A 17,858-nucleotide genomic window follows, 5' to 3' on the forward strand; every position below is an offset into this window, starting at 1 on the left:
TGTTACATCTCATGACAGTCACAGTTCTTAGAGAAGATGCCATAAGCATAAATTAGTCAACCATTCTAAATAGTACAAGAGTTGCTTTGAATGTGAATATCCATTCTGCCATGCTCCAACAAACTGAGCCATTGGAACCTCCTTACATTACTCTATAGCTTACAATCCATTTCGCATTCTATTATTGACCCCTGTTAGGTGTGTGTGTGTCTCCCTCCCTGCTGTTGGCATGCTGGGTCACAGTGGTTAGCAACACGGCAGTACCCTTGGACTTGGGGTTTGCGTGCGGAGAGGCCGTGGCAGCCGTTAGCTCGGGGCTGCAAGCCGCTTGTGGATTAGAAAGTTTGACTGGCTCGGCTGGTCAGGGTCTGCTCAGTCTGGCAAACACCAGCGAGTTTACACTTGCCCAGCGTCTTCACACTCGAGTGGAGATGGAGCTCGCTTCCCCACGAGATTTTATCTCCCGTGATAACTCCATCTTTTACATCTGGTTGCTCTGCCAGCGTCTTTCAATTCAGCCCCACTGAAAAGCTTCATTCGGATAGACTGAACTTTTCAGATGAGTGGGCTATTTATTTATTTACCATCCAGATAATCGACAATACATCTGGAAAAATTCTAAAATTGACTGAGAAAATACTTGTTTTGTCTTCTCCTCAGCCAAACATCTACTTGAGAAATCTAGCAGAGTATCACCAGCCTTGGTCAAGGCAGAAAGCGTGTGCCCTTAGTTATCTGCCCATCTGCCGCTAATGATTGACTCATGTCTGTTTTATTTGACTGGCTGGGATGGTGTATGCAATGCCATGGGTGGTAACGGGTGCTGTCCACTACCAGTGGCCAGCTGGCTGTTTCTTCATGTCAGGTCAGTTGATAATTTAAGCTAAGTGATGTTTTCCAAAGCCCAGATAGCGACCCACCCTAGTTACAGCAGGAGTTGTCTTGCATAGCCAGATGTCGTATTCTCATGTTTGCTCTGTATAGTGACGCCTGGAAATGTCAGCTTTCTCAAGGTGAGAACGCTCCTGTGAGATCCAGAGGCCAACAAGCAACCTCCCTTTTTTGTCTGCTTGTAGAATAACTTAATTGCCACACACACCAGACTATAGCCGTAGAAATACTGCAATTAGACCTGTACTCTGGAGACAATCTTAACCTGTTAGAGCTCTAGGGGCGCTATTTCATTTTTGGATAAAAAACGTTCCCGTTTTAAGCGCGATATTTTGTCACGAAAAGATGCTCGACTATGCATATTCTTGACAGTTTTGGAAAGAAAACACTCTGAAGTTTTGTCTGTAAGTGCCCCAGAACTCATTCTACAGGCGAAACCAAGATGATGCATCACCCAGGAATTAGCAGAATTTCTGAAGCTCGGTTTTCCATTCTCTCCTTATATGGCTGTGATTGCGCAACGAAAGAGCCTACACTTTCTGTCGTTCGCCCAAGGTCTTAGCAGCATTGTGACGTATTTGTAGGCATATCATTGGAAGATTGACCATAAGAGACTACATTTTCCAAGTGTCCGCCTGGTGTCCTGCGTCGAATTCGGTGCGCAATTGCCAGCTGCTTCTACTTTACCATTTGATTCAGGGGAGAAAGCATGTGTCCAAGAACGATGTATCAATGAAGAGATATGTGAAAAACACCTTGATGATTGATTCTAAACAACGTTTGCCATGTTTTCAGTCGATATTATGGAGTTAATTTGGAAAAAAGTTTGCGTTTTGAGGACTGAATTTATGGATTTTTTTTGGTAGCCAAATGTGATGTATAAAACGGAGCTATTTCTAATACACAAGGAATCTTTTTGGAAAAACTGAGCATCTGCTATCTAACTGAGAGTATCCTCATTGAAAACATCAGAAGTTCTTCAAAGGTAAATTATTTTATTTGAAGGCTTTTATGTTTTTGTTAATGTTGCGTGCTGGATGCTAACGCTAATGCTAACGCTAAATGCTAACGCGAAATGCTAACTCTAGCTAGCTACTTTTACACAAATTATTGTTTTCCTATGGTTGAGAAGCATATTTTGAAAATCTGAGATGACAGTGTTGTTTACAAAAGGCTAAGCTTGAGAGATGGCATATTTATTTCATTTCATTTGCGATTTTCATAAATAGTTAACGTTGTGTTATGCTAATGAGCTTGCTGATAGATTTACACAATCCTGGATACAGGGGTTTTTTCATAGCTAAACGTGACGCAGAAAACGGAGCGATTTGTCCTAAACAAATAATCTTTCAGGAAAAACTGAACATTTGCTATCTGAGAGTCTCCTCATTGAAAACATCTGAAGTTCTTCAAAGGTAAATGATTTTTTTGAATGCTTTTCTGTTTTTTTGTGTAAATGTTGCCAGCTGAATGCTAATGCTAAATGCTACGTTAGCCATCAATACTGTTACACAAATGCTTGTTTTGCAATGGTTGAGAAGCATATTTTGAAAATCTGAGATGACAGTGTTGTTAACAAAAGGCTAAGCTTGAGAGCTAGCATATTTATTTCATTTCATTTGCGATTTTCATGAATAGTTAACGTTGCGTTATGGTAATGAGCTTGAGTCTGTATTCACGAACCCGGATCCGGGATGGGGAGATCAGAAAGGTTAATGGGCCTCAAGTGTTTTTCCTTTTACACCTCAACAATGCAACTTCAGCAGAGTAGCTCCTTCCGACTGTTATTTGTATCTTTGCAGTGTCGTTTGCGTGGAGAGTTAGTGGGGAGGACAGAGGAATGAGACGCGTTGGTTGATGGAAAGCAGAGAGAGAAATCCCAGGGAGAGTGGGAGGAGGAGAGAGTGTGTGACATCACAGCTGAAAATAGTTTGCCACAGCTTGCACCATCCTCGCCCTGAAGCCCATCTTCCCTCAGTCACCAGAACATTTGTTTATCCTCGGGACAACTTCCTCCTCCAGTGTCAAGAACTACCTCGCCCAACCTTCAGGCCTCTCCCATTCACAATCTGTGTGTCACACCCCCAGCACCTGCAATACATCCACACTTTCACTTTCATGCTAGCTCAGGCTATCGCAGCTCTGTAAAAGGAATACTATGTTACTGCAGTGCTCCACTATGGAATCTGTGCTGCAGAGCCTCTCCCGGGCAGCAGGCTGACTGACTAATGGCAGGCCAGCTGTTGAGGAATGTGGGGCGTCAGAGCTTGTGTGTGTGTTTACACTAGAGGAGTGCTACTGGGCAGGGTGGTGCAGGATGGGGGCGCATGACAGTCATCAGGGGGCACATGGTGTGCCACACAGTGCCTTGCCTTGCTCTCATTTCACAGGCCTACAGTATAACCTTATCCAGAATGGGCTAATTCATGACAAATACCTAATACAAATAAGTTAGAATATACAGTATATTGTAGGAAAGTTACCAAACAGAGTGACAGTTTTAGTAATTAGGCTACTCTATAGCTGTAAGCTAATGAATATGATACTGATAGATATATGTTTTGGAAAAGTGGACTTCTACCCTTGAGGCTGACTGTCTCCTGTTAGTGGGCAGGGCTCCCGGCTGACTGTCTCCTGTTACAGTGGGCAGGGCTCCCGGCTGACTGTCTCCTGTTAGTGGGCAGGGCTCCCGGCTGACTGTCTCATGTTACAGTGGGCAGGGCTCCCGGCTGACTGTCTCCTGTTACAGTGGGCAGGGCTCCCGGCTGACTGTCTCCTGTTACAGTGGGCAGGGCTCCCGGCTGACTGTCTCCTGATACAGTGGGCAGGGCTCCCGGCTGACTGTCTCCTGTTACAGTGGGCAGGGCTCCCGGCTGACATTTTCCCCTGGTGGCACCAGTCCATGATTTGGTCGCAACCCCCCCCCCCAAAAAAATAAACAGCTAGGGCATTTGGAATTTGAGGTTTCACCAATGTGATTGCTTTGGTGGAAGCAGACAAGTCTAATGTGTTTTACCAAGTATATTGAAAGCAGGTGCTTCAACACGTGTGGTTCCTGAGTTAATTAAGCAATTAACATCCCATCATGCTTAGTCATGTATAAAAATGCCCCGTTGCCCATTATTCAGCTACCATGGCTAGAAGAAGAGATGTCAGTGTCTGAAAGAAGGGTCTCAAAGGAGCGTAGGCTGTTTAAGTGGTGTGTCTGTGTGTTTGTCACAAGATCTCAATTGAACACTTATGGGAGATTCTTGAGCGGCATCTGGGACAGCGTTTTCCACCACCATCAACAAAACACCCAATGATGGAATTGCTTGTGAAAGAATAGTGTCGCATCCCTCCAATTGAGTTCCAGACACTTGTCAAATTCATGCCACGGTGCTTTGAAGCTGGTGGCTCGTGGTGCCACAACACCCTATTAAAACACTGTTGGAGTTTCCTTTATTTGGGCAGTTACCTGTGTTTTCAATGGGATTTTGTTTTTTATCAGAGCTGCTTTTATTATTTAATTTGTCATGTTCATTAAGTGGTTATTACTGTAAATCCTTTCATGACTTAGGACGTATTGGTATGTACTACTGCCACATTGCATATACATACTGTGAATGCAACTGTTTGGTAGTACACATCCAATTCCCTTCGTATGAACTCCGAGGACAGTGCCAAAAATGTCCTTATTTGAGTCAGTTCTCATGGATAATCCAGTCTGAAGCCCAGTATTTTATTGTATATATTCTCCCTGTTAAAAGAATTTGACCTTTTTATTTTAGCAAGATTAAGACTACTACTAATGTCCTTCAAGCAGTCCGCTCTGGATTCTTTGTGATGAAAACAGGGTAATGTATTTCACTGGCATTAAAGCTGCAATATGTAACTTTCTGGGCCACCTGACCAAATTCAGATAGAAATGTGAGTTATAGATCTGTCATTGCAAGCAAGTCAAAGAAGCGGTAGTAGAGCTGTTATAAGTGCACTATTTCTATGCTTCCCATTCTTACGTTTTGTTTTTGCGTCTTTTACACCAGCTTCAAACAGCTGAAAATACAATATTTTTGGTTATGGAAGAGCTATTTCACAGCAGTTCAGATGGTACAATTATTCTCTATACACTATATTTGCTTGTTTTGTCATATTAACCGAAACAGTAAACATTTTAGCAACCAGGAAATGTCGGAGTGATTTCTGCATAGTGCACCTTTTTAAATCCGATTGCTTTGGTGAAAGCAGACAATTCAACTTGTTTAAATTGGCTTTGAATAATAGCTTTCTATGATGAAATTGAGTTGTGAATTAGACACTCGTTTTGTTTTGATTGTGTAGTCTAATAGGTGTCATGGAAATCAACACTGATTTGACCATTGTGTTTTCAAATATCCCTTAAAATATGTGCAATTTCTTTGTTGGATCATAAAATCAGAGCACATTAAAATAGTTTGTTTTCATGCACTCTTGTCAGATGCTGAATGTTTATATAATGTTTATAAATATATATGTGTTCTGCAACAACAACCCCCCCCCCCCCCCAGACTTTATCAAACAATTCGCAAAACGTCACTAATGCTGCTGAACGTCATTCTCTGTGGCAATATGTTGTTCAGTGGCTAGAGGACACAGTAATGAGAGAAATTATATACTACTGGAAAACGTATATGCTGCTGAAAATATTAAGATATAAGCTTATGCATCCTATATGAGGACTCATGAAAGGCGTTTGGCTATGTTTCATTCAGTCGCACTCCATTTAACAAGAGAACAAACACAAAGCCGGCACCTGGCAACTCCGCTGGCCTATCTCTTCTCCCCTCTCTCTAGTTTGAATGAGAAGCCAATACACAGTGCATTCAGAAAGTATTCAGACCCCTTGACTTTTTGCAACGTTACAGCCTTATTCTAAAATGGATTTAAAAAATAATCCTCAGCAATCTACACAATACCCCATAATGACAAATGCGAAAGCAGGTTTTTAGATATTTTGCAAATTTATTAAAAATGTAAAACAGAAATTCCTTATTTACATAATTATTCAGACGCTTTACTATGAGACTCAAAATTGAGCTCCGTTGCATCCGGTTTCCATTGATCATCCTTGAGATATTTCTACAACTTGATTGGAGTCCACCTGTGGTAAATTCAATTGATTTGGAAAGGCACACACCTGTCTATATAAGGTCCCACAGCTGACAGTGCATGTCAGAGCAAAACCCATACAATGAGGTCGAAGGAATTGTCTGTATACCTCCACAGGTCCCCAAGAACACAGTGGCTTCCATCATTCTTAAATGGAAGAAGTTTGGAACCACCAAATAGCTGGCCGCCCTTCCAAACTGAGCAATCGGGTGAGAAGGGCCTTGGTCAGGGAGGTGACTAAGAACCCGATGGTCACTGACAGAGCTTAAGAGTTCCTCTGTGGAGATTCTTCAACAAAGTACTGAGAAAGGGTAGATGTAATATTTCAGTTTAATTTAATAAATTAGCAACATTTTCAAAAAACCTGTATTAGCTTTGTCATTATGGGGTATTGTATGTAGATTGAGGGGAACAAATATTTTTTTTAGAATAAGGCTGTAATCTAACAAAATGTGAAAAAAGTCAAGGGGACTGAATACTTTCTGATTGCACTGTATATGAACCGCAATGTAGTTTGAAACTTTCGAGGAGAGAAACATCGATTTGAACTTCTTGCTTGCTGAATAGCTATAAAATAGGCTACAGTGTTGGCAATAAACTGGTGGGGAAGTTTGATGAGAGCGACATGTAACTCTGGTGTGATGTGATCACATTGGCTAAATTGACATCTTTCTGCACTGATGCTTTGCAAATGTAAAAAAACAGGCAGAGAAATTAATTAATTGACCCAATGAGCCCACAGACCTCTGTGGCAGTGTCCCAGATAACAATTTCTATTGGTCAACAGCTTATTTTCACGTTAAAAAAAATATGAATAATTGACGAATTGTGACAGGATGATATTTTGCAGTTTGTGTGAACAGCATCATAAACAAGAGCGAGGGTCTTTACTGAAAATAGGCCTTTTAAAAAGTTAAATCATGACAGGAGCATTTGATTCTTATTAAAGAGATGGCGTCCAGACAAGCTACTTTAGAATCAGCAAACTCACACACCACCATAAAAGGACCTGTCAATCAAATACACCAACGTATGTCAGACACAAGCAAATATTTCTCCTTTCCTTAAAACGTATAAAGAAAACTAGGCCTACCTTGGTGAATTGACAAGGAAAGTATGAAGGGGAGAGAGACAGTTATGCAATCGTATGAAGATGAAATTGACAATCATTAAAATATAGGTAAATACATGCAACATGTCCATAGCCTATTTATCAGATTCCAAATTGTACCATGCCATTTTGGAGAGGATTGGCACATTATCCATTTGACAGAACATTAGCGCATTATAGGCCTCCGAGCCAGAATAACCTTATTGAATAATTAAATATTATTTTAATTAGTCTTTTTTTACAGACCTATTTATTTACTAATAAGCAATGATGGGCTAAATTACTTCTATGCTCCTTTGAGGCAAGTAACACTGAAACATGCATGAGAGCATCAGCTGTTCCGGATGACCACGCTCTCTGCAGCCGATGTAAGACCTTTAAACAGGTCAGCATTCACAAGGCCACAGGGCCAGACAGATTACCATGATGTGTACTCCAAGCATGTGCTGACCAACTGGCAAGTGTCTTCACTGACATTTTCAACCTTTCCCTGAGTCTGTAATACCAACATGTTTCAAGCAGATCACCATAGTCCCTCTGCCCAAGAACACCAACATAACCTGCCTAAATGACTACCGACCCATAGCACTCACGTCTGTAGCCATGAAGTGCTTATAATTGGCTGGTCATGGCTCACATCAACACCATTATCCCAGAAACCCTAGACAGATCCACAGATGATGCCATCTCTATTGCACTCCATACTGCCCTTTCCCACCTGGACAAAAGGAACACCTATGTGAGAATGCTGTCGATTGACTACAGCTCAACGTTCAACACCAAGTGCCCTCAAAGCTCATCGCTAAGCACCTTGGGACTAAACACCTTTCTCTGCAACTGGATCCTGGACTTCCTGACGGGCCGCCCCCAGGTGGTAAGGGTATGTAACAACATATCCGCCACGCTGATCCTCAACACGGGGGCCCCTCAGGGGTGCGTCCTCAGTCCCCTCCTGTACTCCCTGTTCATTCATGACTGCACGGCCAGGCACAACTCCAACACCATCATTTAAGTTTGCCAATGACAACCGTGGCAGACCTGATCACCGACAACGACGAGACAGCTTATAGGGAGAGGGTCAGAGACCTGACTGTGTGGTGCAAGGACAACCTCTCCCTCAACGTGATCAAGACAAATGAGATGATTGTGGACTACTGGAAAAAGAGGACTGAGCATGCCCCCATTCTCATCGACGGGGCTGTATTGGAGAAGGTTGAGAGCTTCAAGTTTCTTGGTGTCCACATCACCAACAAACTAACATGTTCCATGGTGGTCTGCTTAAAACATGTTGGTATTACAGACTTGGACAGGGAGAGGTTGAAAATGTCAGTGAAGACACTTGCCAGTTGGTCAGCGCATGCTCGCAGTACACGTCCTGGTAATCCATCTGGCCCTGCGGCCTTGTGAATGATGACCTGTCTAAAGGTCTTAATGAACTTTCTCCATTTATAGACAATTTGCCTTAATGTGGACTGATTAACATCGAGGCTTTTAGAGATACTTTTGTAACTCTTTCCAGCTTTATGCAAGCCAAAAATGCGTAATCTTAGGTCTTCTGATCTCTTTTGTTCGAGGCGTGGTTCACATCAGGCAATGCTTCTTGTGAATCGCAAACTCAAAATTGGATTTTTATATTTTTTTATAGGGCAAGGCAGCTCATTGATGGGACTCCAGGTTAGCTGGCTTCTGACTCCAATTAGCTTTTGGAGAAGTCATTAGCCTAGGGGTTCAACCTACACTGTGAATGTCTATTGTTGTGACTTAGATGAAGATCACGTTTTATGCAGAAATCCAGGTAATTCCAAATGGTTCACATACCTTTTCTTGCCACTGTACAATTACCTCGACTAATCGGGGCCTCTGTACATTGACCCTGTACCGGTACCCCTTGTACAGTGGGGCAAAAAAGTATTTAGTCAGCCACCAATTGTGCAAGTTCTACCACTTAAAAAGATGAGGCCTGTAATTTTCATCATAGGTACACTATGACAGACAAAATGAGAAAAAAAATCCAGAAAATCACATTGTAGGATTTTTAATGAATTTATTTGCAAATTATGGTGGAAAATAAGTATTTGGTCACCTTCAAACAAGCAAGATTTCTGGCTCTCACAGACCTGTAACTTCTTATTTAAGAGGCTCATCTGTCCTCCACTCGTTACCTGTATTAATGGCACTTGTTTGAACTTGTTATCAGTATAAAAGACACCTGTCCACAACCTCAAACAGTCACACTCCAAACTCCACTATGGCCAAGACCAAAGAGCTGTCAAAGGACACCAGAAACAAAATTGTAGACCTGCACCAGGCTGGGAAGACTGAATCTGCAATAGCTTGGTTTGAAGAAATCAACTGTGGGAGCAATTATTAGGAAATGGAAGACATACAAAACCACTGATAATCTCCCTCGATCTGGGGCTCCACGCAAGATCTCACCCCGTGGGGTCAAAATGATCACAAGAACGGTGAGCAAAAATCCCAGAACCACACGGGGGGGACCTAGTGAATGGCCTGCAGAGAGCTGGGACCAAAGTAACAAAGCCTACCATCAGTAACACACTACGCCGCCAGGGACTCAAATCCTGCAGTGCCAGACGTGTCCCCCTGCTTAAGCCAGTACATGTCCAGGCCCATCTGAAGTTTGCTAGAGAGCATTTGGATGATCCAGAAGAAGATTGGGAGGATGTCAGATGAAACCAAAATATAACTTTTTGGTAAAAGCTCAGCTCGTCGTGTTTGGAGGACAAAGAATGCTGAGTTGCATCCAATGAACACCATACCTACTGTGAAGCATGGGGGTGGAAACATCATGCTTTGGGGCTGTTTTTCTGCAAAGGGAACAGGACGACAGATCAGTGTAAAGGAAAGAATGAATGGGGCCATGATTCGTGAGATTTTGAGTGAAAATCTCCTTCCATCAGCAAGGGCATTGAAGATGAAACGTGGCTGGGTCTTTCAGCAGCATGACAATGATCCCAAACACACCGACCGGGCAACGAAGGAGGGGCTTCGTAAGAAGCATTTCAAGGTCCTGGAGTGGCCTAGCCAGTCTCCAGATCTCAACCCCATAGAACATCTTTGGAGGGAGTTGAAAGTCTGTGTTGCCCAGCAACAGCCCCAAAACATCACTGCTCTAGAGGAGATCTGCATGGAGGAATGGGCCAAAATACCAGCAACAGTGTGTGAACAGTGTGTGAAAACGTTTGACCTCTGTCATTGCCAACAAAGGGTATATAACAAAGTATTGAGAAACTTTTGTTATTGACCAAATACTTATTTTCCACCATAATTTGCAAATAAATTCATAAAAAATCCTACAATGTGATTTTCTGGATTTTATTTTCTCATTTTGTCTGTCATAGTTGAAGTGTACCTATGATAATTACAGGCCTCCTCTTTTTAAGTGTGAGAACTTGCACAATTGGTGGCTGACTAAATACTTTTTTGCCCCACTAACTGTAGTATGCTGCAAATTTTGCGTCCAAAATAACACTTCTTTTTTTTTACAGCAGTAATTTCTTATTTTTACTGCAGTACACTTCAGTTAGGTAGCCTTGTGGTTAGAGCGTTGGGCCAGTAACCGAAAGGTTGATGGATAAAGTCCCCGAGCTGACAAGGTAAAAATCTGTCGTCTGCCCCTGAACAAGGCAGTTAATCCACTGTTCCCCGGTTAGGCCGTCATTGTAAATAAGAATTTGTGACTGACTTGCCTAGTTAAAGGTTCAATTAAAAAAAAAAAAAAAAAAAATATATACAAAGCGTCACACACAGTCGACTGCTGTTACTGTACTTTTACTGCAGTTTCAAAACTGCAATCATTTTTTGTAAGGGTGGTTTTATTCACCTTAAAAAAAAAGACATTTTGATTGAGATGACCATGTAGAATGTGCAGATTGCATCAGTGCGACCAAAAATGTATTTAATTCGCACAGCCAAGTCAAAGGGTCACAAAGTTCAACTAAATGTTTGCGGTCTGGAGCTGGGGGGGGTTTACTGGCTGCCCTGTTTACCTTCTGCGATTTACAGCTCAGATTAAAACCCTCTATCCAGGGAGCGTGAACTGCAGACACATGGGATGAGGGGGTGGTCCGTGTTTATTTTTTATTTTTTTTTAAACCTTTATTTAACTAGGCAAGTCAGTTAAGAACAAATTCTTATTTTCAATGACTGCCTAGGAACAGTGGGTTAACTGCCTGTTCAGGGGCAGAACGGCAGCTCGGGGATTTGAACTTGCAACCTTCCGGTTACTAGTCCAACGCTCTAACCACTAGGCTACCCTGCCGTGGTCCGTGTGTGTTTGGATAGACCTGCAAATGGCAAACCTTAAAAAAGAATGACAATTCACCTCAGAAAGAAGCCAGAGGAGAAATATGGCAGAATCTTAAAGATATTCCTCTTTCAAAATCCTGATTTCAAATCTGTTCTACCTTTGCTTTGCGGTCTGACTCATCCAGTTGAAGAATAAAGGCAGAAACCATTCAGCTCTGTTTCCTTTCAGCCATATCGCTGTGAATATTTCAGGCTGCTTTCAGATTTGTCTTTTCCAGCCGCACAGAATGATACATTGCAATGTGTGTATGTATATTAAGAACCTGACAGTAGAAGGATCTGCCCCAAGGGGCAAATGGAGCCAACTCCCAGAGAGCCATCAAAGATGAGACGTCAAAGAGGGCAGGGGAACGGAGCATGGATTTTGTTGTAGGGTAATCCTTAAGTCCAGTTTAGCTGGTTTTCATTTGCACAATGTCTCAGTCTCACGTGGTGGGGAGTCGGATGCTGGCCTTTGTGCCGCTCAAGTTTCTCCCTGCAGGGGGCACTTCTCTGATAGGACAGGGCTCAACCAGACACGAAGCACATATGGAGAAAAGGACTGTGGTAGTCCTGAATCTTGGTAGTCATGAAGCCTTTTGTTTGAATAATTCTAGTTATTCATGGATTCAACTAATATCTGTTCTCTGTGAGATTCACACTGATGGACCATTATATACACGATCTGGTCATGGGCCTTGTTGAATCATTCCAAAATAGAATTAAGATAATTTGTGTCAACTTAATTCTTTGCTTCCTTGTGCTATTGTGTTCTCTGGCTGTGTATAGCCTCTGCAGCTGTTGCCATAGCAACGCCGTAGCTCGACTAGCTGACAGGAAGGAAGTGCTTTCTCGTGTTGGGTTTCGTCTCTACACCAGGGTCAAGGTTGGAGCCGAGGCCCTCTTTGAGCACATCTCTTTTTTAAAAATTTTTTTTACACGTTCTAGTGACTGGAAAGAATGGTTCCTCTTCTTTCAGCACAGCAAATAGGGTTGACGAGGGTAATGACAAGGGTGGGAAGTTGATACGCCAATGACATTGGTTTCTCAATGCTGTCCACAACTACCTTCTGTGCACTTCAGTGATGTTCAGGGGACTGGCGATAACCAATGACCAACTTATCTTCATATAAGGACGCAATCATGTACAGTACTCAGGGGGGCGTTACCAGACAGTGGTCAATGATTGATTCACTAGATAATTGAGTGACTGAGCACTATGATCTCCATGTTCTAATATACCATAGTTACTTCCCTAACGGGGTGGTAATTCAATAAGAGGTTCAATACCTGCTAGCACGTGTGACGACAGCAAGCAACAATTACTTTCTAAATCTCCCTTGGCTGGCTGGACCATCCACACCAACAACCTGACCTGTGCTGGGTTTCTTGGGTAACTGTCCACTCACTTTTGGATCTACTGAGCTTTTGGTTCATGTGCATTTGAGCTGTTGTTCATGTAGCAGACACAGTGTAGTAAATGACGGAACTTTTGCAGTGTAAATGTTCATACGGTTAGAAGGGGAAAAACTCAAAGCAGAACTATCTCACTGGCAGTCCTTTCTCTCGCTCCCACAGACTTTTTAGCCATACAGTGTGTTACCTATAGAACCCATAAATAAACGCACAGTTCTTGATTTCTGCTGGCCTTCCATGATTATTTCACCTTTTAGATCATGTAGCTCCACTACCCCAGGCACAAAACAGTCCCCACGCCCACCCCCTAATAATGATTGGGATTCAGTGTGGAAAATTGTAGGTTAAATGGGGATGCTGTTGGGTGCAGCACATGAGTGAATGCCACTGTATTCTGTCATGTGATGCAGTAGGATTTTGACTCACAGGTCGTTTATTCAGCCTAGATAGCCTCGGCATGGCATTGCAGCTTTTGAACCCTGCTTATAACTAGAATTCTAAACAAATATAGACTAAAACAAAAAATATGATATAAAAGTGTTGCCTTTTTTTGTTTCTCTTGAGTTTTATAGCATTATTGTATATATGTATTTTCTTTTACCAAGAACATTCTAACTTCTGGTAAGTCATGTTTTGGTTTTTGCTTCAGCCCTGTCTGGTTTCAGTGCCTTGCCTTGTTTTGAACCTATTCTCTCTTCAGACCTGCACTAAAAGTTAGTCACACTGCAAGCCCAGGGTTTATCTTTGTGCTATGCAAAGCTCTGTGCCTCAAACTGTGCACAGGGGTCGACATTCACTGTTGTCATCTTGTCCAGGAAAAGTAAAAAAAACAAAAACAATTGTTGGACAAGAAGAATATAGTTAAGTTGGACATTTTAATGGACAAGTAAAAAAATATATAAAATCATTATTCTGACCAGAATTGGATCAGAGAGGCCAACATTGGAATAATATTAAAATCAATGTTTTATGTACATAAATAAAAAAGCCTACATGTCAGTGTAGTAGATATGCATATTGTCCAAACATGAGGCGCCAGAAAATGGAGACAAACTTTGAGTTTTTTATTACATAAATATGGGCTAAATGCCAGTCATGTTTGACAAATATAATGAAGGATAATTACCATTTAAGGTCTAAAGGCTTTATTCTGTCGACGTGCTCGAGGGACGGTTCATTCAAATGATCACAAGACCTGAGAGTGAAGGACAGTGCCTGTTGCTCACCGCACATCACCCACCTTGAATCTGAGCAGAGGCGGTCAGCATTTTGAAACTATTTAACCATAAACGTAGTTGTTTAAACCCTGTACGGTTTATGTCTTATGAAGCATGTCTTACCCTGTTTCAAAGTAACCTATCCAAGTCAAAATACGACCATAGAAGTGTTGAATGTATTATTTTATTAGCACTTAAATGCTGGTTTCAATTGCATATTTTCTCATGTTATATTGGTTTTCATTTTTTTTATTCATTGTTTTATTGTCCATCACCCAAAGGCATAATCCTAGTCATATTAGTAACCCATGCTAGTTGATTCATCTTTAGATCTCCCCGCTTTCTTAATTTCTAACAGATATATTTTAATCTCTGTCAAGTGAAACCCAGGCTATATCACATCCGGCCGTGAGTCCCATAGGGCGGCACACAATTGGCCCAGAGTCGTCCGGGTTTGGCCGGGGATAGTCCGTCATTGTAAATAAGAATTTGTTCATGGAGCCGCCCCCTTCCCCCCCCCAATTTTTCGCCTAAAATGACTATATAATACCCAAATCTAACTGCCTGTAACTCATGACCTGAAGCTAGGATATGTGTATTCTTGATACCATTTGAAAGGAAACACTTTGAAGTTTGTAGAACTGTTAAATGAATGTAGGAGAATATGTCACATTAGATCTGGTAAAAGATATTACAAAGAAAAAAAAACATGCATTTTTTTTGTGCCATCTTTGAAATGCAAGAGAAAGGGCATAATGTATTATGCCGGCTCAGGCACAATTTAGATTTTGGCCACTAGATGGCAGTGTATGTGCAAAGTTTTAGACTGATCCAATGAACCATTGCATTTCTGTTCAAACTTTTGTATCAAGACTGCCCAAATGTGCCTAATTGGTTTATTAATACATTTTCAAGTTCATAACTGTGCACTCTCAGTCCTCAAACAATGGCATGGTATTATTTCACTGTAATAGCTACTGTAAATTGGACAGTGCAGTTAGATTAACAATACTTTAAGCCTTCTGCCAATATCAGATAGGTCTGTGTCCTGGGAAATGTTCTTGTTACTTACAACCTCATGCTGATCACATTAGCCAACGTTAGCTTAACCGTCCCGCGGGGGACCCATCGATCCTGTAGAGGTTTTAATTAACTGATTTGCCTAGTTAAGTGAAGGTTAAACACATATACAAAAAATAAACGCTTGTGCATGTTGTGCGGTTTTGAGAACAGTGTTTTGCCACTAAATGCATTTTGGCACATTAAAGGGTGTAGTATTTTGAGACAGGCTTGAATATGCAAAGAAGCCAATAGGCAGAGTGTAGCCTACATTGTCTGATTCTGTATGGTAAAAAATATGGTAATGAGTTGTGTTTTGTAAGGTGGTTCCTTGCATCATTCAATGGTGAAAAATGGTGATAAGTGTCTAAAAAAGTTCAAATCAAGCCCTGGAGCAGCATTGTTTCTCTCGCTTTACAGAGGCATTCAATTCTATAGACTGGTTGTTTCTGATGCTGACACGGATCTTTCTCTTGCTGTGGTCAAGACTAACTGTGAGCTGGTCAAGACTAACAGACTACACTAGAGATTAAAGGCTTTATAAATACATTTGATTTGATTGATTGATTGAGCTGAAGTGATCTACATCTGCTAATCGGTTTTCTGTAAAATATTTGACATCTGATTTTCCCAACCTTTTTAACCTTTTTGGTGGATGCAGGATCTGTTATTCCCAAACTATCCACATATAGCATAGACTATTGCCCAGTACCCCTTGTTTTTGTCAGGTCTAAAGGAACAGGCTAGGTTCTGTTTTAACCCCTACCTCCCTGGAGCCTTTTCCCTCACTCTCAGGTGTCTGACCACTTTCTCCCTCCTTCCCTATAGGCCAGAGGACACTGCAGCACAGTGGAGACGTTCTAGACACCAAGGTGGTGGGGAACCCATCCCATGAGTTGGTCTGCTCAGAGGTGAGACTTAATTAGGCTACATCTCTCACTGTTGAATGTCAGACCTCTGTGTTGAAGTCTTATTTCGGTTTCAAGGTATATTTTGTGTAGTCCAAATTCATTTTAAAATACTGGAAAATAAACTATGTTCAGAATGACAATAAGATATTTACTACGGTATGCTCTGCTTTGCATAACAATTGCTTTGTCCTGAGATGGAAAGGATCCAATTGCTCAAATGACACCTGCAGTACACACTGCCATCACATTACACGGTTCTTTGCCCTGCCATCTGGTGCTCATTTCATACTGGAAATCCTATCCTGTCGTTGCTGTAATGAAATATAACCTGCCTCACTTGAACTAACAATCTACTTCATTCAGCCTGTGCTTGTCAGCTAATGCTTGTGATGCTTAATTCACCGATATTTCAGAATGCATTCAATATTAGGGGAAATAATCTCTTGCGTTCTCATTCTGCATGAGCATATCTGGGGGTAAATTTGGGAATTATTTCAATGTCATGGCTGAACAACGTTTGCAGTATGTTTAGTACTGTAAAGAGTATGTGAACAGTAATTCCTGAAATATTTTCTCTGGGAAAGGATGGAGGGGGGGGGGGGAATTTGAGAAGTTTTGTAACAATAGAATATTGCCATGGAGTTTGAGGGGCTGCCTTTTTTATCATGAAAATGTTAAAACACGTGATCCTTTTTTATTGATCACTTAATAACATTGTATGTAGGCTATACATTGAAATCAGTATCTGGGTTGATTGTGGCCTAAGGCACCAAAACAAATTGTGTGCAGCCTTTTTTTAAATATCCGATCTGGCTAGTATGCATGTAATTTGGATCAAGATGAAGATCGGTTTGTCTTGCCATGTTCCCTTTTTTTAAAATCATATTATAGACTGTAAACGTAAAAAAAAACTTGAATGAGGGGCCTTGTTTATCTGTATTTTCAGTGACACTAAGCACATCTAATTGCCCTATTTGGAATTGTATAGGCTACTAAATGGAGCTTAATTTCATGACTACTTTTCCTTCCATTTCCCTAGGTGCGCCGGCTTATATCTGACGTGTCTCGCCACAAGTTGTTGGTTCTTGCTGGACAATGTGTCGAAGAGGCAGGAGACCTGGTCTTACAAACAGGATGTTTCTCTCTCAGTGACTTCATTCAGATATTTGCTGATGAAGAGGTGAGTTATTTTACTGTAATACAGTGCCTAGCGAAAGTATTCGGCCCCCTTGAACTTTGTGACCTTTTGCCACATTTCAGGCTTCAAACATAAAGATATAAAACTGTATTTTTTTTGTGAAGAATCAACAAGTGGGACACAATCATGAAGTGGAACGACATTTATTGGATATTTCAAACTTTTTTTAACAAATCAAAAACTGAAAAATTATTCAGCCCCTTTACTTTCAGTGCAGCAAACTCTCTCCAGAAGTTCAGTGAGGATCTCTGAATGATCCAATGTTGACCTAAATGACTAATGATGATAAATACAATCCACCTGTGTGTAATCAAGTCTCCGTATAAATGCACCTGCACTGTGATAGTCTCAGAGGTCCGTTAAAAGTGCAGAGAGCATCATGAAGAACAAGGAACACACCAGGCAGGTCCGAGATACTGTTGTGAAGAAGTTTAAAGCCGGATTTGGATACAAAAAGATTTCCCAAGCTTTAAACATCCCAAGGAGCACTGTGCAAGCGATAATATTGAAATGAAGATGGTTAAAATTGATGGGAAGATGGATGGAGCAAAATACAGGACCATTCTGGAAGAAAACCTGATCGAGTCTGCAAAAGACCTGAGACTGGGACGGAGATTTGT

The 17,858-nt window shown here is 41.4% G+C and overlaps 1 protein-coding gene across 2 annotated transcripts in view; it reads left to right on the forward strand.

Moving 5' to 3' along the window:
• LOC110524121 (microtubule-associated protein 1S) overlaps positions 1–17,858 on the forward strand; it is a 48,451-nt gene that overhangs the window by 18,225 nt on the left and 12,368 nt on the right. For both annotated transcript variants that reach the window (XM_021603473.3, XM_021603474.3), the window contains exons 3-4: positions 15,958–16,040; positions 17,080–17,220. In XM_021603473.3, the coding sequence (XP_021459148.3) occupies positions 15,958–16,040; positions 17,080–17,220 (224 nt within the window). The remainder of the gene's footprint in view (positions 1–15,957; positions 16,041–17,079; positions 17,221–17,858) is intronic.

This window comes from Oncorhynchus mykiss, chromosome 5 (genome assembly GCF_057628025.1).
Source record: "Oncorhynchus mykiss isolate SJ-2025 chromosome 5, ASM5762802v1, whole genome shotgun sequence".
NCBI classification, from domain to species: domain Eukaryota; kingdom Metazoa; phylum Chordata; class Actinopteri; order Salmoniformes; family Salmonidae; genus Oncorhynchus; species Oncorhynchus mykiss.